Here is a 27,428-nt window from a genome sequence, read left to right as displayed (position 1 = left end):
AAATAATGTCAAGTAACATGAATTTTCACCTACCTTCTCAGTAGATTCTTTTGAGCAAAACATTTCTTCAATCTTGGAAAGCATACTGTACAATTAAAACCTGAAAAGCTGATTGAAATGCCCTGGAGATCTGTCGTAGCCTCACACCCCTTTACTTCCCAGAAGTAAACATTGAGTGAAAGATGCTAAGTTAAAACTGTTATGATCATGGTAATTCGACTTCCGCTGATAATAGTTTGATCATGGTGTTCAGGGCAAAAGGGTAAAAGGATGCAAAATTTGTAGTTTTTGTACTTACTGTATTAGTGAAAAAAATTTGCTACAGTATTAGTTGAGGTGCAGAAACTGCTTTTGATCTTTTTCATTTAACATTATTAAGCATAATTTTTTGTTTATTACAGTTGGAAAGAAGGAGAAAACCATTTACTATTCAACATGTTGCCAGGAACACCCCCATTATTTGACACTGCTCTCAATATGGATCGAGGCAAAGCAATTTTGGCAGGTGGTGGTTTTTCATCATTGACATATCGAAGAGGTTTTGATGTATCTCTGCCCGTGTATAATCCTGTGTATCAGGATGTCCCTCCCAACAGAAAAGAGAGGTAAGTTGTATAGCTTACAAATTTATGGTTGCTTGGGGAATTTTTAGTACTGTAAGATCATTATGCTATTTTTATATGCAGAAATATCTGCAAATAGAATGAGTAGTGTTTAAGTTATGATAATTCGCCTTGCGATAATTCAGCTTTGCGATGGGGTTAGCAACTAATACCGATACGACAATATTTTGAAAATACTTATTTTTAAATTTCGTGTGCAATGGGTGCAGGCAGCAGCGTACAACCAGTCAGCATACAGTGTACAATATGTTGGCCCGTGAAGCTGGAATAGGGTATATCTAGTTCTGAAATGACCTCACTTGCTCTTGCTGTGTAGGAAGTAAAATTAGGTCAGTGTTCATTTGTGATTTTTTCACATTTGACTGTAAGTAAACTTTAATACATATCAGTATGTCTGCCAAACACCTGAGTCTCCTGCTGGTAGTGCGAAAATGAAGAGGCATTCAATCACTTTGGAGCAGAAAATGAAAATTATCAGCAAGTGTGCTGCAGGAAAGGCAGTCATGGTAATTGCACGTGACGAGCATCTATTGCTGCAACGTTATCCACCTTAAATCCTTAAAGACAAGAAGTGGACAATGGACGCTATAAAGGCATCTGCTTCAGTTCATTCGACTTTTATATCAAAGAAGAGGATAGGGCCTTGGGAGGAAATTGATCAGTTACTGGTCATGTGGATGGAGGACCAGATGCAAAAGCACACGCCACTCAGCCTCTTGACCATTCTAACAAAGGCTTGCATGCTTTTCGAGCAACTAAAGAAAAAATATGACGATAACCACATCTATAGTTTTGTAGCAAGTGCTGGATGGTTTGTCGTTTCAAAAACCACCATAATTCTCAGAATGTGAAAATTGGCGGTGAAGCAGCAAGCGCTGATGACGAAGGAGCCGCTAAATTTAAGGATGCTTTGCATAAGATCGTTGTTGATGAAGGGTACTTGCCAGAGCAAATCTTTACAGTCAGCAAAACAGAACTGTATTGGAAGCGTATGCCTCAACAGTCCTACATCCATAAAGAAGGAACAACAATGCCTAGGTTTAAGGCATATAAAGATTGACTGAGTCTTCTGCTTGGGGGAAATGTGGCTGGGTTTAAACTTAAGCCATTCATAATTTATCACTCCGAAAATCCGAGGGCATAAAAAAGAATCTGCTAGCATACACTTCCTGTGCATTACCATCATAATAAGAAACCATGGATGACTGCAGTGCTGTTCGAAGACTGGTTTGTGCATTGCTTTATTCCAGAAGAGAAAGGTTATTGTAGGGAAAACAACATCCCCTTCAAAATTTTGCTGATTCTACACAATGCTCTCGGCCACCCTCAGCAAATAGGAGATATTAACGAGAATGTAAAAGTTGTGTTTCTGCCACCAAACACAACTTCTCTCATACAACCCATGGATCAGGGCGCTGTGGCTACGTTCAAGGCCTGTTTATCTTCAGAACACATTTGCTCAGGCTGTTGAGGCTATGGATAATGAGGAGAAAGATCTCAGAACTTTCTGGAAGGTATTCAATTTTCTGAACTCCATTATAAACATTGGAAGGGCGTGGAAGGTGATAAAAAAAGAGTATAAGAATGGGATTTGGAAAAATATGCTAGGAGTGTATATGTACTCATTTAAAGGTTTCAATAAGGATGAAGAAGTTGTGGAAATGAATAAAAAGATCTTGACACTTGGGTGAAGTTTAGATTTAGAAATTGATGAGGAAGATATCCAAGAACTCATAGATGTGCAAGATGTAGAGCTAACGTTAGACAGAAGATTTGATTGCACTTGCAGAAGAGAAAAAAAGAGCAGAAGAGGAAAAAGAAATTGAAGAAGAGCTAGAGTGAAAGTTTATGAAAAAAAACATTGGCAGAGGTACAGGTAGTCCCTGGGTTACAATGGGCTCGGTACGATGTTCCGAGTTTACGACACTCTTCAAATATATTCATCAAAAATTATTTCCCAGGTTACAAGGCATGATCTGGGTTTACAGTGCTGATCTGATGGAAGAAATATGGCTCCAAAATGGCAGAATGGTAAAAATTTGTAGGTTTTTAATGAAAAACACAATAAAAATGCAGGTTATGTCATTTTCAAGACACCCAAAGGATTAAAAGTAAGGTTTTCTTACGATTTGCAACGATATTTTGTACAATGCCAGTCCAACGCTGAATTACTTCTTTAAGAAAACAACTCCAATGTCATCACCTTCCATCACCCCTTCCCCCACATTTGAACCTGGATCCTCTATATCTCGTGACCACTCTTTCCTCAAAACACCTGAACTAACAGAAGAAGAAATACTATCTGAAGAGGAGTGAGTTGATGATCCTGCTGCTTTGTCATCCTCCTCTTCTTCTGATATTTTGTTATAATTAACAGTCAACAGTCTGACACTGTTCGAATACAGGCAGTCTCTGGTTTACAACGGGGGTTCCATTCTGGCACCGCATCGTTAGCCGAAATCCTCTTAAATCGTAAGAAAACCTTACTTTTAATCCTTTGAGTATCCTTTGGGTATCTTGAAAATGATGTAACCTGCATTTTTATTGAGTCTTTAATAAAAAACCCTCCAAAATTTTACCATTCTACTGGTTTGAAGCCAGAGAGAGAGAGAGAGACTGCCGCACCACTTATCTACCAGAAAAAGACGGAACTACAGTGCTCTCCCATTTTTACTTTAAGTATCATCCTACATCAAATATAGCTTAAATTATTACCCTATTACTACTGTATTAATCTTTGAAATTATATTATTAAAATATCATTTCAAAGTCATCTTAAACATTAGTACCCTTTTCCAGCCCCCACACACACACACACACACACACACAGAGAGAGAGAGAGAGAATTACCACTACAACTTACATTCAGCCATTCTTGTGCTGGCACGGGCAAAAGAGAGAGAGTATAGTGTAGGCTAGGCTACCATATACTGTATGTATAGATGGTACTGAATACCGTAATGTAGGCTAGGCTAAATTCGGGATACGTTTTTTCCAACAAACGGTGGGGTTTTTGGAACCTAACCCCATTGTATTAGGAATTACAGTGGACCCCTGCCTATTTGCTCTTCTGGATTCGCAGCTTCACCTATTCGCTGATTTCTCTGTGGAACATATGTACACATTATTCATGGAAAATTTGCCTATTTGCGGTATTTTTCATAGAGAAATATCCACACACTATTTTCATATCATTTTTGTGGTTAAATGCACTTATTGTGATAAAACTATTAAAATATTCAGTTATAAGCATTTATAGAGGGTTTTTTGGTGTTTTGAAATGTCAAAATAGACAGTTATAATCATTTTTAGAGGGGTTTTAAGTATTCACGGATTTTAGCTATTCGCAGGGGTAGTGGTACATATCCCCCGCGAATACTGGGGGTTAACTGTAGTCCTTTTTTATACCAGTTTTGGCTTTATATTTAAAATGGACTTTGATAGCTTTGCTTCTCATTAAAATTTTGCTCATTACTGACCTTTGGTACCTTAGCATACATTTGTTTTCGGTTATGCTTGTAACAGTTAATCATATATTCAAACGGTGTTTATGATTTTTCCTGATGGCTTTTGTCAGTTATGAGAAGGCATTTAATAGTGTCCACAGACCAGTATGAAAGGTCTTGCATCACCATTCTTGTTAAATGTGTAGGTGCAAAGGTAATATTGATGGGGTTTAATCAAGTAAATTAAATAGCTTGGTGCTATAAGTACAGTAATCTTATTTCACCTTGGCTGTTTCCCTTTTCATAGATTTATTAATAAAAAAATTGGCCAAGGATAAATGAGAAAATTTAGATTGCAGTAACAATAGAAACTTGATTGAATATTAAAATGATGCTGTTTTAATCAGTTGAACACCAAAAGAGTTACAAAACTAGCTTAAGAGGAGTACATCATATTTCCATCATCATATAGCTGGAGAGAGGGCACTCAAAGTAAATCAAGAAAAACAGAAATAATGAGTACAGGGTATGTGCAAAGGGATGAAATATTTTCAGGTGGAGAAAGGATTAGTGAGGTTGTATCTTTCAAATACTGTAGTTAGGAACTTTGATAACCAGTGCAGGTTGTCTGGAGTTGAAATACAGTATAATGAAAGATTGAAAAAGGCCAGTCAAACAGTGGCCAGGTTGAAAATTTAATAATGAATAGACTGAAATTGTATACAAAAGTAAGGTACAGAAATCTAGTACAGTCTTTATTACTACAATATATGTGGATATGAATAACAATGAAAATTTAAAAGGTTTCTTAAATTTTAAAATTAAATTTTAAGAATATCAGGAATTAGATGTCAAGGTAGAGTTCAGAATGATACCAGAAAGAAAATTAAGGCAGTCCTTATGTAGATGAGTTAGTGGTGAAAACAAGATGGCGATGGCTTGGGCATGACCTTCACACAACGTGTGGGTGAATAATACATGCTAGTGTCAGCTGGGCTCCTATGGGCACCAGACAAGTTGTAAGACTCCAGACCTACTTGGATGAAAACTATGAGAAAGGAAGGTGAAGAGGAATGGAGATTTGGGGAAGATTAAGCATGAGAAAGGCATGAGTGACAGAATTTCACAGATGTTGTTTGTATCATGTTGCAGGTGGTGATGATAATGGAGTAATTTATTGTTAATAACTCATTATTCTTGCCTTGTTACAGTAATTATTACATAGTGACTGTATGATTATCAAAAGCAAGAGTTTTTCTTGGTTACTTACCTACTTCACGGAATTTTGTGATGGAATTATAATACAAAATTTGGTTTTATATAAGTAACTTACCAAGTAATTACATAGCTATTTCCACTTAATGGCAGCTTAGATTCAAAATTTTGCAGGTAGCGCTTCAGTATAGTTTGTGTAGGTGACCAGCCCGTCCCACTACCGGAATATTGGGACGACCGAGCAAACAATTCTCATTCGTTTCCTGCCGTCCATGGTGGCAACACCTGGTCTGGCGGTAGCATTTTCTTTATTTTCCAGTTATTTTACCAGATTCTGATGGAGGATTCTTTAAATCAATCATCGGAACGCATATATTGTAGCCTTCAAGCTGAAATCTTTCAGGATGAGTTTTTTCTTGTTTTATTTTATGTTGATTCAGTCATCATTGAGCCCCCGGTAAACGACGCCATTTGCATTGATGGTTTGTTTACCGGTTAGGCTTCTGGTGGTGTCAATAATAGTTTTGTATTGAAAGTAAATCTCAGATGTTACAGCATTCCATTATAAAAGTAAACTGTATGTTACACATTTTCATTAGGCCATAACTTTGGCAATTTATGAATTGTTTCTGGCTATAAACAACTAGCGAGTTGGATTGTCTGTGGTGGTCAGAAGTGTATCTGACACCGGGAAGGTCTATCCTCTCCCCTCTTCCCGACGTTCATCTGTACACAGATGCCTCAGATCAAGGTTGGGGAACAACCTTGGAGGAAACCCAGACCTCGGGCCTCTTGGGGGCGTTCGGGAACAAGAGGAGTCAATAAATCTTTGCGAAATCAAGGCTGTAAAGGAAGCCCTCAATTGTTTTCAGTCCTAGTGCGCAAGAGTAGTGGTTATGTTTAGCGATAGCGTAATTGCCATGTCGTATCTGAAGAACTCGGGGGATGGGGAACAGGCTCAACAGAGCTCAATACTATATCACAGAGAGTCCTGAGAGGGTGCGAAGAACAAAAAGTGTCTCTTCCCCAATTTATACCGGGGAGTCTCAACGTACTGGTCGATTCGCTAAGTCGTTCCTGTCAGGTATTTATTTGGTGGGGAGAGTGGACTTTGGCCCTGGAAGTAATATGTCAGGTTCTCCGGAAGTGGCCAGCAACTGTGGACTTATTCGTGACGTGATTAAACCATCGTCGTCTGGTTTATTTCTTACCAATGGTGGTCCCCATGCCGATAGGCACCGATGTGACGTTACAAATTGGAATCACATGTAGGTGTATGCCTTTCCTCCATCCGGTCTCATTCATCAGGTAATCAGGAAATTTCAGGAGAGTGTCAAGACGTCTATGACTAATAGCTCCCTGCTCGCCCTGACATGCTTGGTTTCTGGAACTCCTAGAGCAAGTCAACCTGTAAGCCTTACCAGGTTCAGCTGGGCAAGGTATAGAAGTTAGTGTCATAAGGAAGGTCATTCCATCTCTAGACCTTCCATAGCCAAAGTAGCTGATTTTCTTTTACAGTAGACCCTCTGTATTCGCATTCTCACGATTTGTGGACTCACATATTCGCGGATTTCTCTGTGGAACGTATCTACCCGTTATTCACGGAAAATTCACCCATTCGCGGTATTTTTCACTGAGAAATATTCACTAATTATTGTATTTTCATATCATTTTCATGACTAAATGCACTTTTTGTGATAAAACTATTAAAATACTCAGGTATGAGGATTTTTAGAGGGTTTTTCTTGTGTTTAAACTATCAAAATAGGCAGTTCTAAGTGTTTTTAGAGGGGTTTTAAGTATTTGCAGATTTTAGCTATTCGTGGGGGGTTGCGGTACTCATCCCTTGCAAATACGGGGCGTTTACTGTATTCCTTCGGAAAGTCAAGGGTCTTTCATATTCGGGTATTGCTGACTACTGCTCAATGATTATCGGTGCAATTAGTTTCCATCTTCCTGAAATCTCTAGTAGTAAGATAATCAATGATTTATTACTTTCTATTAAGATTGAACGTCCTGTGTGCCGACTCGGGCCCCCTCCATGGGACTTGTTGGAAGAACTTCAATATTTTTCTTGCGTTCCCCTGCCTTTGAACCCATTGAAGCTATAACGTTAAGACACTGACTAAGAAGTTGCTTTTTCGTACGGCTTTAGCTTTAGATAGAGGGTTGGGCGAGCCTCAGGCAGTTTCTAGGTTGGGTTCCTATGCGAGAGATTGTACGTATTTGTCTCTATTCTGGAATTTGTGCCAAAGACAGAGTCGGAGGTTAAAACTGCCTTGTTTGTTTAAAGTTCTTTATCTGCAAGTGTTCGTTACCGGCCATCCAGCGGAGATGTCTTTATGTCCTGTGTGAGCATTAAAGTCTGTTCATTTATGTCCTGTGCGAGCATTAAAGCCTGTTTATCAAAGGTTGAGAAACTGCGTCTGCTTCTGCGTACACTTCTTGTCTCTCCGTGGAATCCTTTCCGTCCGCTGTCAAAGAATGCGATTAGTTACTTTCGGAGGGAGGTGATTTCCCAGGTTTCTCAAGGTTCTTCTTCGTCGTCTTCAACTCTGTATTTCCCTGTCTGCACAATATTCGGTGTGTGTCCACTTCATCTTCCTTTCTAAGGAATTATTCAGTGCCTTCTATTCTGGAGGCAGCTACTTGGAAGTCTGTCGCGAAGTCTACTATCTAGGGTGCATTCATTTAGCTGAGGTGATATTCGCTCAGTGCAGAGGTTCGGAGGGTTATTCTCTTAGTCCACATGTAGCGGCGAAGTCTGTTATCTAGGGTGCATTCATTTAGCTGAGGTGATACTCACTTACTGAGGAGATTCTTAGGTCAACCAGATAGAGGAATTCTTTTTAGCCTTGAGAATTCTTAGGCAACAGTGATAGTATAATCACATGAACTTAGGTTTAGTACATTTTAGGTAAGTGTTTTATAGTTTCCCTGCGAGAGTCCAAGGGGGTGCTTGTCGGTTATCAGGCCTTATCCGCAACCTGGATGGTAGAGGGTCAGCGGCTTGGCACACTGCTTCATTTCTCTCCATACATGAGAGGCTCTGAATAGCCACATGGGAGGTTCATTGTACTCCTCCATACATGAGAGGTTCTGAAGAACCACATGGGAGGTCGACGGACCGAGAAATTACGGACCTGACGGGCGATCAAAGTACTCTCCAGCATGTCTTGTCACCAAAAGGTATCGATTGATAAGGTGAGTGCATAACTAAATAGATATCCTATGCCGAGCAGATCTGTGAGCTGCCATCTCTGTGGTTGTAAAAATGGGGTGTGCCACAAACTTAGATGGTTCTCCCGGAGGGACAGCGGCTCTGCACTCTGCCTCATTCTCCTCCACACATGAGAGGTTTTGGAGCCACATGGGATATCACTAAAAAAAAATACATGATAAAAAGAACTATTCTATGGAGATTTCATACAACAGTGACATTATCACAGTTGTCGATAGATTTACCTCCTTACCAGAAATAGATACGAATATTGACATAGACAAAGACGAAGAAGAATGAAGATCACAAGAATGTGACAAAACGGATAACACAACTCGGAAAAGGCAACTAGATAAGACCCCACCTAATTCCACCAAACAAAGCTGTAAAAAGATAAATAACCCACCAATCTCACCAAAAGCTAAAGTTCAGAAACAGAACACTAAATCAAACATTCCACTTTCTCCCATAGTAACAATAATACCTCTAGGAGCAGAATCACAAAATGCAGATGAAATGGAAAACCAAAACATAGATAACTATGATGAAAGCAAAGAAATTCACCCATCACCAGTTACAGGCACCACAAGAAAAACCAAGAAGGAACAACAAGCTAATGAACGTGAAGATACATGTGGTTGTAGTAAATGCTTTGTAGCAATGTGCCACAAAAATAAAACTACAAGTAAAGAAAGCCTAACCAGCACCATAAGAAATTTCATGAGGTATAGGAATAAGGAAAAACAAACATCAAATCTAATGAAGAAGGTTGTATGTGTATTGAACATTTAGAATATTACAAAGGAAAACATATCAGTGTTGTAGATAATATTCTAAAAAATCAAAATGGAAAAATTAAATCAAGATCGTAAAAAGTAACAGTCAACGAAAGTCAAATTAAAGCAACAAAAAATGAATCAAGAGCTACAAAAATACAAATTAACATATAACAAATTAAAAAAAAAATCAACATACAGCCAGGCCCTGGTTTACGACGGGTCCGGCTTATGACATTCCCAGGTTACGACGCTTTTCAAATATATTCATCAGAAATTATTTCCCAGTTTACAACACATGTTCTGGGGCACATCGTGCATCATACGCTGATCCGATGGAAGAAATATGGCTCCCAAAGGGCAGAATAATAAAAATTTGGAGGTTTTTTATGAAAAACTCAGTAAAAATGCAGTTGACATAGTTTTCATTACACCCAAAGCATTCAAAGTAAGGTTTTCTTAGGATTTTGGACGATTTTCAACGATTTTTCGGTTTTCAGCAATTTCCGGTTTACGACGCGGCGTAAAAACGGAACCCCCATCGTAAACCAGGGACTGCCTTTATAATCATTGGTTCGTATTCACTTGTAAGTCGTTGGACTTCTCCCCAGTGCATTCTCATTAATAATCCATTTATATTCCATTGAATTATATAACGATTGAATGGTGTAATATGAGAGTGGTCAAATTAAAGTAATTTGACCACTCATATTACACCATTCAATCGTTCCATAATTCAGTGGAATGTAAATGGATTATTAATGAGAACACACTTAGGAGAAGTCCAATGACTTATAAGTGAATACAAACCAGTGATTATTTGTATACAACATGTTGGAAAATTTGTTCCAAATATAGGTAAATATCCACTAGCCATAACGTCAAAGGAAAATTAAAATAATTTAGTAATAGCAATATATGTCCGTAATAAAATGATGTATGACAAAGTAGATATAGATTACACTGAATTACAAATTTCAACAATAACAGTGAAAATAGAAAATAATTTATTTGAGATTATTAACGTATACAACATATTACAGAAAATAATAAAAGATTTTAAAAATCCCATATTAACTGAAGGAGATTTCAGTGTACATAATCCAATATGGGACTATAACAATATTGCACCGGATAAAGATGGAGAAAAAAATAGAAAACTTGATGAACACTAATAATCTCTGTGGTCTGAATGACAACGAAGTAAATACGTGTTGTTCGAAAACCAATGGAACATTTTCCTCAATAGATGTCTCCCTTTGTTCAACTAATATAGTTGGCAAACTAGATTGGAATACTTGTGATGATTCCTACTCAAGTGATCATTTTCCCATAGTAATATCCTTATTAAGTAACATGCAAAAAGCAGATTGGGACATTTTAACTTGCATCTGCATACCAGAAATATACCGCCATATGATTATTTGAGAAATCCCAGTGAGAAATGAATTCTTTGTATCTTTTATTGAAAAAGCAGCAGACAAAACTATTCCTCATTCAAAACCCCATATACTAAAAAACATAGTCCCCTGGTGGTCAGATGATCTATCTGTATTGGTACGAGAAAAACACTTTAGCAAGAAGGTTAGATACTCTAAACAGAAGATTCAATAAAATAAATAAATCAAAATGTTCTTGGGAGAAAATATATTAAAAATGACAATTTTACTATTAGAAATAGATGCATTAAAACCTTTATATAATATAATAATAGCTAAATTTAGAAAGGAAGTCATAAAAGGTAAAATAATGTCTTGGAAGTCCTATGTATCGGAAATAACAAGTGAAACATCCATTCAAAAAGTATGGGAAAAACTCCGAAACATAAATGGAACAAACATTAGACCACCCAGACAAGCTATATTAGATAATGGCAAAAAAATTTTAGATCCCTTCGAAATTAGTAACATACTTGGGGAAAGTTTTGCAAAAATAAGTAGTGACCAAAGTTTGGACAAACCTTTCAAAAAAATAAAGAAAAAAGCAGAATCTATACTTAACTTTGAAACAAAGGAAGATATATATTATAATAAGAAATTCAATAGGAAGAGTTGGAATATGCTATCCTGAACATAATAATTTTGCTCCTGGAGGTGATGATATTTGCTTTGAAATGGTTTGCTACCTAGTACCTTTGGTAAAACCATACTTTTGAAAACTTTACAATCATTTATGGCTCAGAAACTTGTTTCCAGATGAATGGCGAAATGCCATAATAATTCCTATACCGAAACCTGGAAGAGATCCTAGTAATGTGAACAATTATAGACCAATCTCTTTAACAAGTTGTCTATGCAAGTTGTTGGAGACAATGGTAAATGCACGACTTACATGACACATACTATACGTGAAAATAAAATTTTAACTGAATCCCAGTTTGGCTCACAACGTAATCAATCTACATTAGATTCCCAATCTAATTTGGAAGACCACATACATAGAGGATTTGAAAGAAAGCAAATTACAGTAGCTGTCTTTTTGACATCCAAAAGGTATATGACACTACATGGAGGTATGCAATATTAAAATGATTACATAATACTGTAATAACATATGCGGCCATCTTCCTAAGTTCATTAAAAACTTTATGACAGATCGCACTTTCCAGGTGAGAATAGATAATGTTTATTCCAAGACATTTCCACATGAAAATGGAGTTCCACAAGGGAGTGTCTTTAGTGGTACTCTGTTTACATTAGCAATTAATGATATCAGTAACATGCTGCAGGTCAGAATTAAAAGTAACCTGTATATGGATGATTTTGCTATGTATTATACAGCGTCACGCATAAAGCATGCAGAACGAATGATCAATAAAACCATAATAAAAATAGATGAATTGACCTCATCTGTAGGCTTTAGGTTTTTCATAGAAAAAACTCAAGCTGTCATGTTTTATTAAAATAAAAACTGGAAAAAAGGTGAAGAAATAGAATTGAAAATCAGAAACCATAATATACCAATTAGCCAAACTGCAAAATTTTTAGGATTAATATTTGATGCATACCTGAATTGGAAAGCCCATATAGCTTAAAATCAAAATGCAAAAGGGCGCTAAGTCTAATTAATAAACTTTCACACACAAATTGGGGAGCTGATAGACATACTCTTAGCATACTGTATAAAGCAACAGTGTTATCAGTCATTGACTACGGAAGTGAAATATATGGTTCAGTGTCAGAAGCAGTACTGAAAATATTAGATCCAATTCACAATGGAGGACTAAGAATATGCATAGGAGCATTTAGATCCTCACCGGCCTCCTCAGTACAAGTCGAATGTAGCGAACTGCCACTGTTCCTCCAAAGAGAGTTGATAACAATAAAAAGTGCATTAAGAATCAAGACAAGTGATTCACCAACCAAAAATCTATTTGATCTAAGGGATATATTTATAAACAATCATCCACCTCCTTTCCCAGTTAGAGCTATTAGATTGTTTGAGTCAATGAAATATTTGTCAAAAAGTTCCTCATGTACCCCAGAACACCATAGACAAAAAACCATAGATCGTATAAGACAAAAACGTTCACATTACGCGATTTATACAGATGGGTCTAAATCACAACATGGAGTAGGATATGCAGCTATATCGCAGAACAAGTCATATCAGTTATCTTTGCCTAATAAAGCCTCAGTCATCACAGCAGAGCTGTGTGCAGTTGCAGTAGCCATAAAAATTATGAAGCAAATATCATTCAATAATTTTTTTTATTTTTAGCGACTTAAGAAGCACTATAGAAGCCGTTCAAGGTTACTACTCAAAAAATAATATTTTACAGGAAATTAAATATGAACTCCATAAATTGTATAATAATGGAAAAAATATTGAAATATGTTGGATCCCTGCCCATGTAGGGATTAAAAGAAATAAGGAAGCTGATAAAGCAGCCAAAGAAGCAGCCCACATGGCAAGAGCAGATGTAAAAATCCCAATTATTGATTACATAAGAGATATAAAAACAATCATTGTAAATAAATGGCAAAATATATGGAATGAGGAACCTATAAATTGAAACAGATAAAATCCAGTGTTGGAAAATGGAGCTCATCATGTCAGAGAGAGAGACGCACACAAGTAAAGACGCGTCTGCAAATAGGCCACACTCATTTGTCACATAGACACTTGATGAACAGTCTACATGGCCCTCCTGAATGCCCAGAATGCAAAGCGTTGATAACAGTCAAATATGTGTTGTGCAACTGTCCAAAATATGATCAACAGTGAGTATCAACCTTCAGAAGTAAATCGATGGGGGAAATTTTTGTCGGAATCTTATACATTTTCAGTCCCAATTTTAACATTCATGAAGAAGTATTACTTAATAGACAGAATGTAAAGCCAAGTAAATAATGAAAATACAGAAGCCGGTAGGGCGTTTAATGAGTTAAAAAAAAATGTAATTTATTCTGAATTTTGATTTTTAAGTTTTTTGAAAGTTTATTTTATTTTTAGTCTTTAATTTTTATTTCTGGTATGTATGATAATGAGCAAATGTATTTATCGTATGCATGTGTTTCAGTGTGAAAGCATGTTCATTATACAGGTTTTTCTTTTAAACTTCATTTTCATTTATTCATCATCATGCGAATGACCTATTTGGTCCCAGTTCTAGGCCTATGCCCTAGAACTGGTATTTCATCCTAATCCTTCGGGCCAGCCCTATGAGAGCTGATAGTCAGCTCAGTGGTCTGGTTAAACTATCTTATTAATAATAACAATAAATCCACACCGAAGAGGTCTGCTGGATAACTTCCAGTGTGGAACTAGCAAAAGTGAGGTTGCTTTAGTGGTTTATCGCTTTTTGGAAGATTCCAGGGGATATTGAGTAGAAGTGTCAGCAGATTGATGAACCATTCTTGTTTTGGCCAAGGAAGAGCTACTACTGTCATCAACAAATCCTTGGGCAGCTGAACCTTATCCAAAACTTACCTTATCAGCTAAATGGAGGAAAAATGTATACAGTATTTCTAGACCTTCCCAAACATGCATCAGGGAATCTACTTTTCAGGCTCCTGGATCTGACTGAGTGGATTGTCTTCTGCTTGCTTGACATCAAGGGCTTGGAAGCCCATAAAAATAACTTTTAACCCCAAACAATTGGTATGGTTTTTTCCTGCTAGGACCAAATTCCTGCCACTAGAAGGTCCAGCTGATAGGATCTCAATTCCTAGTTTGAAGCTTCTGTTAAAAATAGAGCTTAGAGCCTTTAGTGAAGGTGTTTTCTTACATCAGCTGAAATGAAAATTGGATGGCTGTTTGGTTGAGTTACTGCTGCCCAGTAAATTGAATGTTGCAGTGGAAGGAGCTCCGAAGCTGGTACTATTTGGCTCTGTCTATGGACCATGGGCATAACAGCCATCAACCATGCCACATTGAAAATATCACTTTTCATCCCATCAGCGAAATTAGCAATGATTGATCTGGTCAGTACTTGGATAGGTGACCTCCTGGAGCACCGGATTCTGTTGACATCTAGGAGACTTCTTTCACATTCTTGGTTAGAGACGTTGGGGCTAGTCAGTACTTGGATAAGTGACCTCCTAGAAACTTCAGATACTGTTGGTACCAAGGAGATATCTTTTGCATCCATGATTCAAGTCTTGGGCCTACAGTTTCCCGTTGTTCTGCCTGATTCGTCGGGAGATGTACAGCACCTCCAAACTAAGTTCCAACAACTTGTTTTTGGTTCCTACTCAGTCAAGAAGTGGTGTCTCGGAGCTCCTTTTCTTTTGACTTGTAGTTACACTCCCCCTGTGAGGAGTGGGAGATGTAAGCAGTAGCTGCTGCTGCTGCAATTACCAGTTGAGCCACAGCCCAAGAGGGAGAGAATGTTATGTGGATCTTAAAACAGTTTCAGGAGTCTCAGGGTCTGAATAGGCACTCCTTTGATAATAGCAACACCAAGGTAGTGCCATGGTTACACTATCCTCCTCCAGAGATTTTTCACTCTTCGAAACATTGACCAGGGTGGCAGGCTCTTACACTTCTTTTCTTGGAACTTAAGCACAGTTCTTTTTAGACTTTCAAGATTCTCAAGATCCAAAGATAGACACTCCTCGGTGTGGTAGCAACGACACCACAGTGCCATGGTCAACAGGTCATAATGTCCTTTCACCTACTCTATTGCAATGCAGGTACACAAGTAGATAGTAGAACATTCAGTACCGTGGCCAACCAGACACATCCCAAGCAAGATGGATCTAATTACAACAATTCATTCACTAAAGTCACGAGATAAGGACAATTGATCTTGGCACCTTGACTTTCAGAAATTTGTTCAACCTCTGAAGAAGCTTGATCATAGTCCTTCTTTTCTTGACTTACTGAAGTTGGCGCTGTTCTGTTCTGTTTCCTTGCACCCTTGAGCAAAGCAAGACATCTTTGGTAACCATTTACATCTGGAAGCTTACATCTTTCACCGTTCTACATGTTTTGAAGGCGATCAGTGAGGTTGATCATTCCACTTTTATGGTTCTGTGGTTCCAGTGACAGTATGGCATCTGTGTTGCCTCCATAAAGACTATACTTTCAGCTCAATGCCAGCGACTGATTCATTAGCTTAGAGTTGCCCAAGAAACAATGTCCAAATTGTCATTTCTCTGACCAGTGAGATGATCAAACAAGAGTACCCTGCAACTTCCTGGTGGACATCAGTATGTTTCAGTCCAGATCTTTCAAGGCCAGGAGCATCGGTCTGTCCATTGCATTCAGGAAGAACCTGTCGGTCTAGTACTAGGATAGAATGTAATCATGCAGATCACATTCATCGCTTTTTACCTTGGGATGTTGCCCATAGGTCCTTGGACTCCTTTTCCTTGGATCCTGTGGTGGATGCTCAACAAGTCATGTATTTCACCCAGCTCTTGTTGGACAGGTTGCATCTTGCTTAAGGTGTCCAGCTGCAAGGAGGTGTGTGGGGCTGACCACCCCCTTTTATCCTGTCTTCCACTTCCAGTGGGCAGAGGAACAGTGAATGAGCCATCACATGCTGAACTGGTGTGCATGCAGGTGATCTAGATGACTGAGTATCCTATTTATAATCTAGTTCCATCTGGATTAGTAGATGCAAATACAAATCCTTCCTTCTCTCTAGCAAGGGAAGAGAGGGACTAACTATGAGCAAACCAGTTGGTTATTCTTAGCTTTATAGTCTCCGACACTGTGGGTTCATCCAAACTTTTTTTATTCAACGATATTACGTTCCTTTAATTCGAAATGCCCAGAAGTCTGATGATTGAACATCTCTCGTTTTCAATAGATCAGAGGTCTGGTCTCCTTCCTTTGCTCTTTCATGACCAGGAAGAGAGTATGCAGGTGAGCTGAACTACCACTCAGTTCAGAGATTTACTTGGAATCTTCCCTCCAAAGGTAATCCTCCCATATGTAAAGACTGAGGGTTTGCATTTGTGTAGGAACAAATGACAATTTTTAAAGTAATCTGTATTTTTCCTAACATACAAACCTTAGGTCTTTGCATAAAGGGCCCTCCTCATACCACCGCTCATTCTCTCACCTAGGCCAAAAGGTAAACTGTGTAGAATTGAATGCGCACCGACTTGGTGCTTCCACTGCTACCATCGGTAGCTATTACCATAAACCATCTTGCAGAAGTACAACGGCCGGATTTCCAACTTGCTGAAAGTTTATCCCATATGTAAAGACCTCAGGTTTGTATGGTAGGAAAAATATAGTTTTCTTTAAAAAATTGTCATTTCCTATTTTACTTCATAGAAGGAAAGCTGCTGTAAAAATATTAATGATGGTGATTAATGAATTATCGAAATATTTTAAAACTGGTTTGCATATGAATAATCTGAAATAATTTGTTATATTTAATAGCAGGTCTGTTATAATATTACATAGATTATGTTGAGACTGAAAAACCTAAAGTTGAAAAAGTAAGTATGAAGTTGTTCTGGATGATCTGTTTTACAACCTCAAGTTATTGAAATGTTCTAAAACTGGTTTGTATCTGCATATAATTACAGTAACTTGAAATAATTTTTGTATTTAATAGTATGTCTGCTATAATTTTACATAGATTATGTTGAGAATTAAAAAACCTAAGTAGAAAAAGTATGAAGTTGTTCTGGATGATCTGCTTTACAAACTGAAATTGTGGAATATTGTACACATGAAAAGACTGTATTCTTTCCTTGTAGTTCCCCAAAAGGAACTGGTAACAGATAGTAGATGCCTTGGCTTTGCTATTATTTAGTCTTACATTGTGATTTTAAATGTATTGACATTTATATGTAGAACTCTTTCACACACCACAAAACACTATGTATTCCAACGTATACGAACCTACGCTTTCATATATGGAATAATCTGCGCTTACCTCTCTTTGGCTTTACAGTACAGTATTGAATCGTCTCAGAAAAACAAAATTCTAATGCTATACCTGGGTCATGTGTGACCTGGATCAATGTACCCTCTTCCATTTTGTGTTTGCAGCTGTCCTAGTGTTCACATGTTTACCTACTCATATCTTATGTTCATTCATGCTGTTCTCTGTTCTTTGTGATTGGGAGTATATACTTCATCTGCCTAATGATTGTCGGGCCGTATTTGCCACACCTGTTTTTGCCTTCACGTCCATAGAATAATATCATTGTTTCTGTGCTTTGTGCATTGTTTTTTGTCCATTGGTGCAGGACAAAGAGTGACATACTAGAACATGACCCACGTGTCTTCCGTTTAGAGTGAAGAGAACAGTGTGCAGAATAAGTGTTTTCTTTTTAGGTGGGATTCCGTCCTGGCTCATATAGCCTGAACAGTGTAGTGGGAATTTTTTTTATTCTCTTTTTTTGAGAGATCATTTCCAGGGTTGGAACAGTGAACTCTGTTCCTTTTTGATTGCACGTGTCTGCGGTTTCCTAACATACCTAGTGTTCATGTGTTATTTTCTTTCTCTTCCTGTGGTGATGGAAGAAAACAGGAAGCCCAAAGTGCATCATTGTGCAAGCAAGGATAAGCCTTGCAGTAATTTCATGTCGCTGATAAATGTAGACCATATTCAGTTTGTATCTTGTGCAGGGGTCAGGAATGTTCATGCAAGGCGCCGTGTGGAGAGTGCGCAGCATAGCCGTTGCCTCAGTGGAGAAAATATGAAAGAAGACCACCCCCATCTCCAGAGAACCTCCATTCCTCCCCCTTCCCCATTGTTGTTGCCACTGCAAACTCCTCCATTCCCTCTGACTCCTGGTAAGGATCTTTTTCCTCCCACTAAGCCCACTGATAAGAAGAAACCTAAACAGGTATTGCAAGGAAGAGGTACAGGAAAGTGGCACAACAGAGTTGGGGGAGCTGAGCTTGGGGAAGGGAAAAAGGGGCAGGCCGGAGTCGCCCTACAGACCTTCCCTGCCGATCAAGTACCAGCGGGTGGAAGAGTGGACCTACTGATCATATAGCCGGGCAAGATGTAGATCCCCCACAGCGGAGTCAGACCTCTCTTCCAGACCATCAGTGACAATGGGACCTTCTTCAACGCGACGGGAGAGTGACTGACTGGGCCTGGTGTCTAGCAGACGAAGGTCCTCATTGCAAAGGAGCTGTTTGAGAAGGAGGACCGGGTCCCACTACTACAGATTGGAACAGGAGCTCCTACACCATTGCAGGAGTGTTTTATCCCAATACTCTTCTAGGGCGAGTACCTGATCTCGCTCAAGAAGCAGATCATGGAGGTGCTCTTTGAGGCAGGAGCACAGGGGAGCAGTGATACTCCTCCTCACACCGCTCCTGGCACCACTCACACCCACTGAGACAGGATGCTGACAGAGAGTCGAGGAAACATCACCTTTCTTGTTCGGGAGACAAGTCCTGGGAATGGTTCTACTCAGAGGGCTCTACTCCTTTTCATTCCAGACACTGGTCATCAAGAAGGGACAGCATAGGTAGATCCAAATACAGTGCGCCTCAGCCTCTCCACAATGTCCATTACCGGACAACCACCCAGTGGAATGGGACAGACCTAGGCCCCCCTGGGACCTGCTACTCCAGGAGGTACAGCAGGCCTGGAAGAAGGGGGAGAGTCCTCCCTCCTGGAAGTTCCAGATGAGGAGAGGGGGTTTTACAGAACCTGACAACATGACACCCAAGGAAATGCCCCTGCTTCTCATACCTGGAGCATATGGCTGACAGTCTACCAGATACCAAGCATATGGTATGCCTTCCTTGGTTCCTGCTGGTAACAAGTATCATGAAGGAGCTGGACAGCCTGATAGCGGGAGAGGAGGGTTCCTTAGCCTCCTCCAGGTCCCAGAGTGGTATGTACCAGAGGAGGCTGGTGCCCTTTCTAGGAATGTGAATTTGTTAATCTGCCGGGTTTCGGGCAACATCCCTGCATACAGATAACCCCCCGGGATTCGCGTTCTCACGATTCGCGGACTCACGCATTCACGGATTTCTCTTTGGAACATATCTACCCATTATTTGTGGAAAATTCGCCCATTCACGGTATTTTTCACAGAGAAATATTCACTAAATACTGTATTTTCATCTCATTTTCATGACTAAATGCACTTTTTGTGATAAAACTATTAAAATACTCAGGTAATGCTTGAGTTATGATAATTCACCTTATGATAATTCAATTTTGCAGTGGGGTTAGCAATTAATACCGGTACCACAATATTATTTGTAAAATATTTTTAAATTTCGCGCGGGTGCAGGCAGCAGCATAATTAGGCAGTGAGAGAGACCAAATTAAAATAGACAACTTTTCCTCCATCTCTTTACCCTATCTTCTAGTTAAAAAAGTAAAAGAGAATGATAAAAGTATTGTTAGTAACGTCATATTCCTGCATAAATGTGTACAGCCGTAAACAACAGACCAAGAAACTGTTGTTTTGCTTTTAACCGAATCGGATAAAAACAGCCCTTTACCTGGTATTTTAACCATCGTACGGTAATAAACAATTACCTTAGGTTATGGCACAAATGACATTAAGTAGAATAGGACTGATATATTTTTACACTATACCCTTATGCGGTATGGATAAAAGATCTCCAAGGAAATATACTGCTAAATTTAAGCTGCAAGTTGTGGCTGAAGCTGAGAAAACATTGTTCAAGCTGCTAATGACTATACTGTAAATTATCGTGCGTCGGCAACACGGATGAAACTCTATCGTAATTAAAATGGGAGAGAAAGTATTTTAATCAAAACTACTGGGCATAAAAGAACACATTACTGTTATTTTTACGCCGGCAAATGATAAATATGTAAAGCATGCATTATGATGAAATCAAGTGAAAATAGCGAACGGAATCTTGAACTATTTTTGCACAAAACAAACGCCCCCAAATGGCCATCGTCATCTACTAACGAAAATAATAGATAAATTAATTTCACGAGATGTATTTTTGCTATACAAGCAGTCCCCGGTTATCAGCGGAGTTCCGTTCCTGACAGTGTGACGGCAACCGAAAATCGCCGCTAACCGAAAATTGGTGATAATAGCACTGGTCCCTGGTTAGCGCCGCCGATAACCGGTTAATGGCGCCGATAACCGGTGATCAGTGCCGCCGATAAGAGGCGATCAGCGCCGCCGATAAGAGGCGATCAGTGCCGCCGATAAGAGGCGATCAGCGCCGCCGATAAGAGGCGATCAGCGCCAATAACTGGTTATCAGCGACGAAAATCTGGTTATCGTCGTCGCTAGACAAGCGCCGTAAAACCGGATCGCCAGTAACCGAGGCTGCTGATAACCGGGGACTGCCTGTATTTCGACTTAAAAGCACTTCTTGTAACGAAAAATGCCCCATATAAAAGGGATTTTGACAAAGGAAAAATTTATTTCTGAGGGAGGCCCTGTGTCACCGGGTGAAAGTCCTTTCTTGCACGAATTTCTAGGTATAAATATTGCTAAATATACCAGAGAAAAAAGTTATCAGGAATGCTGGGGTTACTACCCCCAGATCGAGCGTCTTCTTATACCAAGAAGGCGTCGGTATGGATAAGGGTGAGTGAATAAATCACAGCCACAGAATCACACTCGAAAGACATCCCAATGGCAAAATCCCTCGGAAGAGCGGGGAGCCGTTCCAGCTCCCTCACTCACCCGCCCGCCAAGCAGCGACCCCAGCGCCATCTGAACTCATTCCAGTCTAGCACCACACCCAGGCTTGGCATGCCAAAGCAGGGGGGGAAACCAGATACTGGGAGGGTCACCGAGTGACACAGGGCCTCCCTCAGAAATAGATTTTTCCTTTGTCAAAATCCCTTTTCTGAGTTCGTCCCTGTGTCACCCGGTGAAATAGTAAAGGAGAATCATGCCAAGCCTGCCAAGATACAAAATAAACAAAAGGTGATCATGAACAAAAACACATACTATGAACAAATTAGATTTAATAGGGGATCTCAGCAAAGCAAAGAGAAACAAATTACAGGTAAGTACGGGTGGAACAAAAACACCCAACAATACAATGTTATAGATAGGTAAATATAAACTTATACAAAAGAGAAATACATAATATACCTTATACAATATCAAAAATGTGAGGTACACGAAGCATAAAATAAAATAACACAAGTACCTCTAGGCTTAAATCTAAATACACAGCATAACAGAACACAATCACCAAGACAAACAATAATAATGGCAATACTAGTATCAATTATGAGGAGCAAGGCAGTGAGGCATGATTGAACCAAGAGAACAGGCAGAGAAATAAATGATGCAGGTGGGCGGGGGGAAAGGATAATGGTTAAGGATAATTAAGGTGGGGGGATGACACTCCCCACAGCCACTGTAGAGAATTTCAGAGCTTTGAGTGATTTTAGATAGTGGCGTTTAAACACTAGAGGTGATTTCCATCCCGTATACTTGGTAAGTTCAGCAAAATCCATATTATGAAAATAATTAGTAGAGGTAGCTACCGCACGGATATCATGAACCTTAGGAACTGAATCCGGGTTGGCCTGTTTAGTGAAATACAGAATTTGCTGTCTTATAGCATTCAAAGAAAGAGTTCCACCTTTTTCCCTGATAAAAAGAGGACCCGACATACACTGAGGAGTTCTTTGTAAGTAAGCCTTTAAGGTAAAGACTGGGCACAAGGACCGGTCCTGTGGAAGAGGCACCACCTTCCAGGGGGACCACCTGTCCTGAGGGTCTTCATTTTTTGCTAGAAGCCTATGATCAGGGGAAAGGAGAACTTCTCCTGACGGGAGGAAATCAACGTGATCATCACCTCTAGAGAGAGCAGATAGCTCTGAGATTCTGGCACCTGAAGCTAAGCTAATCAGAAACAAGGTCTTCCTTAGCAGATCCAGATAAGAGCATTGTGAGTTATCAATATCAGAGGCTAACTTTAGAACATCGTTTAGGAACCAGGTAACAGAATATGGGCGTGTTACCGGTCTCAAACGGGCGCATGCTCTAGGGATGGAGGAAAAGTATGAATCTGTAAGGTCAATCTTAAAGCCATACAAAAATACCTTCTTCAAGGCTGATTTAGCTGTAGTAATAGTGGCCGGAGCTAGGCCTTTTTCAAACAATGATCTAAAGAAGGTAACTGCTAGGTTAGTAGTCATAGTCTGAGCTTCAGATGCCTTCAAAAAGGATGCTAATTTTTTGACTGCTGAATCATATTGCCCGAGAGTAGAATCTCTCTTATCGGATTCTAGAAACAGAGTGTTAACGGGGTCAATGTTTGCTCCCTTTTTAGCAGCAAATTTTATAAAGTCCACAAAACCAGGGCATTCTGAATTATTAGGGAAGCTGACACAGTCTTGGTTTGTACTACTTGGGTCAGTCTGGGTTTGGGTATCTGATGACACCGCAACTTGAGCTCCAGAAGCAGAGGGAACCAGTTGCTCTTTGGCCAATGGGGGCCTACCAGGGCTAGTTGGCCCTTGAATGACCTGAGTTTGTGTAGTACTTACAACATGTTTATTGGGGGAAACAAGTAGATCCTCTCCCAATTGTTCCAATCTATGGTCATTGCGTCCGTGGCGTAGGCATGGGGGTCCAGATTGGGAGCCACATAACAGGGAAGCTTGTGATTGCTCTCTGTGGCGAACAGATCCACTTGGAGTCCCGGAACCCGGCGGCATATCCAATTGAACGATTCCCCATCCAGAGACCACTCCGTCTCCAACGGAGTAGTTCTGGACAGAGAATCCGCCACCACGTTCCACACCCCCGCTAGGTGGGTGGCTGACAGATGCCAGCCGTGCTTGTTCGCCAGGGAGAAGATAGCTAACATCACCTGATTTACGCGACCCGATTTGGAGCCGCCCCTGTTTATGCAATGAACCACCACGGCGCTGTCTAACACCAGCCTGATGTGAATCTGGCTGGCGGGGCAAAGTTTCTTCAGAGTTAGAAACACTGCCATAGCTTCCAAGGTGTTTATATGGAACTGTCGAAACATTGTGGACCATGTCCCTTGTACTTTTGTTTTGGTGAGTACCCTCCCCCAGCCGCTTAATGAAGCGTCTGTGTGGATTACCAGAGCTGGGGGAGGAAATTGAAGGGGGACAGACTTCGAAAGGCCTTTGACTACGGACCATGGTCGAAGCCTTGTCTTCAAGATTTGCGGGATTGAAGAGACTCTGTCTCTGAGCCTGACATTGGCTCGTCTCCGCCACACTCTGTTTATGTCTTTTAGTCTTGCTTTCAAGAGCAGGTCTGTTACTGAAGCAAACTGAAGAGAGCCGAGAATCCTCTCTTGAGACCGGCAGGATGCCGCTTGCCCTTCAGAAATTTTCTGGTAGCGGCGGCTATCTCCCTCCGCTTGGCCGGCGGGAGGGATAGTCTGTACGAGGTTAGGTCCCACTGGAGACCCAGCCACTGAAACTGAGACTCCGGAGTCAGGCGGGACTTCTCCCTGTTCAATTGAAAGCCTAATGACTCCAGAAACCCGATCACTATGGCTGTAGCCTTCCGGCACTCCTGTACGGATGGGGCCCAGATTAACCAATCGTCCAGGTATGCTACTAGGGAGATCCCCCGGGACCGTAGCTGCTGAACAACTGTTTCCGCCAGCTTTGTGAAAGGCATGACCCTGAAGGAGTAGGCCTGTTTCCCTAGTCTGAAACCCAGGAAGGGAGAGAAGTTCCGCGCAACCGGGACGTGATAATAAGTGTCTGAAAGATCGATAGAGGTGGTGACGGCTCCACGCGGCAGTAGAGTCTGTACTTGAGCAACTGTAAGCATGCGAAATTTGGCGCATTGTATGTAGAGATTTAGACGCGACAGATCTAGAATCACTCTTTGCTGGCCGGAATCTTTCTTGGGGACAGTGAACAGCCTGCCTTGAAATTTGAGGTGCCTCACTTTCTTTATTGCTCTCTTGTTGAGAAGCTCCGTCACAAAGTCCTGTAGGGCTTTGGAGGAGGCTGATAAAACCTGGTCAGGGGAGGAGGGTCCCTGATCCAGCTCCAACCCAGGCCTTTGGACACAATGCTGTGTGCCCAAGGACTGAAGGACCACTGGTCTCTGAACCAATATAGGCGTCCACCTACCTGACTGGTCTCAGTGGGAGGAAGCAGGTTTGTTTCCTCTACCGCGGCCACTTTTCTCCCGGGAGACGGATCCAGCCCTGCCTCTGTAGGGGGCTCGACCTCTACCCCCTTGCGCTCCTATTAAGGCCGTGAAAGACCCCACGGCCTTCATAGGTAGGGTTGTACGCCAGCGAGGAGACGTACGTAGGCGCAGCAAGGGATTGGGCTGGTTGAACCAGCACATACTGTTGGGGTTGAGCCTTGGAGGTGGACGGTTGGTTCACCGTCGAGACCGGAACTGCCTGAACTACCGACTGGTGTTGTGGTCTCCTATGCCTTCTGTAACGTTTCCCAGGCTTATTCTGGGAACCGCTAAACTCCGGGGTCTTCCGCTTAAAGGTGGAGATACCCCACCGGGAGTGCAGACTCTGGTTGGCCCTGGTTGCCTCGCCCAGGACACCGGAGACTTCATCTTCTGGGAAAAGATTTTCTCCCCAGAAAGAACTCTTCATGAGTCTGTTAGGCTCATGACGAATGGTGGCATCAGCGAAGATGAACTTACGGCAGTTCATCTTTGCCACCATGAAGTCGTACAGGTCCGACTGGAACCCTGCTAACAGGGATTTAGTCAGAACCTGAAACAAAGGCTCCTCTGCAAAGGAGACGGCGGTCGCTTCTGAAAGGCACAGCGAGTTCAAAGACCGGCTCAACTGACACCGTGCCTCGAACTCAGCCTTCAGGAGAGCTTCCAGAAGCTTAGGAAGCTGCTCACTAAACTGGTTCGACGCGCAATCTGCGTCCAATTTACTGACAGTAAATGTGGACGGAGCGTCCTTCCAGAACTCGTCACCCCCTGGGAAGATCAGAGACGTAGGATCTGATTCCCTAAGCTGAGGCAAGGGTTTGCCATCCAAGCAAGCCTGAGCGGTTGCGATAGCAACCTTGTTCAGGCAGGGAGTGGGCAGCTTATCTCCGAGGGAAAACATAGTGTAGTTGCCCTTGAAGGGGGCAACTTCGTGTTCTCCGCCCGCCACTCGGAAAAGGTGCGCAAGAGAGCAGATTGCGCCTGATCCCTAGGGAAGATCACCGTCTCCTTAGGGACCTTTTCTGAGCATACCCAAGCTTCCTCCGTCAGCCTAACGAAGCCTGGGTAGGGGGGCAAGAGATCAGCCGGGAAGAACTCCAGCTCCTCCAGGCGTCTGGTACCTAGTCCTTCGATGGTCAAGGTATCTTCGTGGCGAATAGCACGAAGAGCGAAACGCCACGGGTTCCCTACATCAAAAGGAGGGAGGGTAGCAGTGTCAGGGATCTGGTATTGTGGTCCGGGCCCACCGGAGCGTGCCATATCGGCAAGAAGATTCTCCTGACTCTGTAGCCTCTCCGTCAACTTAAAAAGCTTGGCCTCTACCTCCGAAGAGAACCTCTCTAGCAACATCCCCGCAAACACCTCAGGGTCAAAGGCAGGCTGGCGAGGAGGGCTGGGCCTGGCCGCCCTCTTACTTGCTCCTTTGCCCGAGGTACCTGGTTTGCTCCCGGAGGCCACAGGTTCAGCAACCTTTGGCTTCGACGGGGGGAAAGGGGATGCCTTGCAGGAAGACGAGGACTTGAAGCCCTTCGCCTTCCACGACGTCTTCAACTTGGGGACAGTAGATGGAGCGCTGTCCCTCAAGATAGAAGATTTAGCAAAGCCCTGAAACGAAGAAACAGAGGATGAAGGGGAATCAAAAAGGGCGCCCGCCCCCACTGCCTCACTTACCTCTCTACCTACCTGGTCCTGCTCGGTGTTCATGGGCTCCAGGTCCAAATCCAGAGCGGCGACGTCCTCCGAAACCTCCGCGTAAAGGGGGTCCTCTAGAAGTGGCTGGGTCACGACCCAGATCTGCTCGATGATGGGTGCGGCCACATCAGCTGGTACGGCCGCAGCAATCCGGGCGGCGGGGTAGAGCAAATCTCTCAGCTTCCCGTCGAGGACGTAGGGCTTCCCCGACGGGACGTTCCTCCCGCACCCAGCCACCCAGGCGCGGAGAGACTCTAGAGCCTCCTTCTTGGAGGACTCGTCGGCCTGAAAGGGAGCAGGGAATCAAGGAAGGGCTAATATACTGTAAACTATATAAGCGCTAGAACACAAAATATGGCAACATAGCAAACTGTAACTATCATGAAGAATGAAAGTAAGCAGCTTACCGACTCGTCCTGGATGCACCCACAGAGCGCGAAGCAAACCTCACAGCCCTCCGGATGCCAGATGATCAGGTCATCAAGCCGGACCGCACAGCCAGCGTGGGTCCGACACACCACATGCCCGTAGGGTTGGTGGAGGGTGGCGGTACATCCGGGCTTCTCACAATGAACAGTCTGTAAGTGTGAACAGTATATGAACCTACCACTCTAAGAAACTTAAACTAAGCAGGCACAGGTATTTTCAAACTGTACTACCGGAGTACTCCGGCGGAATGAAAAACCCCGTCAGAGACGGGCCTACCAGAAAAAGTAACTTAAATTTAAGGTAAGCAAGAAGCCCCTCCACTGCCGGAATACTCCGGCGGAACGAGAGAGCCGAATCAACGGGACCCTTACCACAAGGGGTGCCGGGAATAAAACGGCGGAACCCAAGGGTAAGATCACCGGACTCTAATAACAATAACAGGAAAATAAATAAAATAAATATATATGCGACGGCGGGGTGAGCCG

At 41.6% G+C, this 27,428-nt stretch overlaps 1 protein-coding gene across 2 annotated transcripts in view; it reads left to right on the top strand.

The window, feature by feature from the left end:
• The window catches only part of sotv (exostosin glycosyltransferase sotv), a 546,319-nt gene that overhangs the window by 162,773 nt on the left and 356,118 nt on the right, over positions 1–27,428 (top strand). For both annotated transcript variants that reach the window (XM_067110140.1, XM_067110141.1), the window contains one exon: positions 402–605. In XM_067110140.1, the coding sequence (XP_066966241.1) occupies positions 402–605 (204 nt within the window). The remainder of the gene's footprint in view (positions 1–401; positions 606–27,428) is intronic.

Source organism: Macrobrachium rosenbergii, chromosome 10 (genome assembly GCF_040412425.1).
Source record: "Macrobrachium rosenbergii isolate ZJJX-2024 chromosome 10, ASM4041242v1, whole genome shotgun sequence".
NCBI lineage: Eukaryota > Metazoa > Arthropoda > Malacostraca > Decapoda > Palaemonidae > Macrobrachium > Macrobrachium rosenbergii.
The sequence above is the reverse complement of the archived record's forward strand: the minus strand, read 5'-3'. Positions and strand labels throughout refer to the sequence as shown.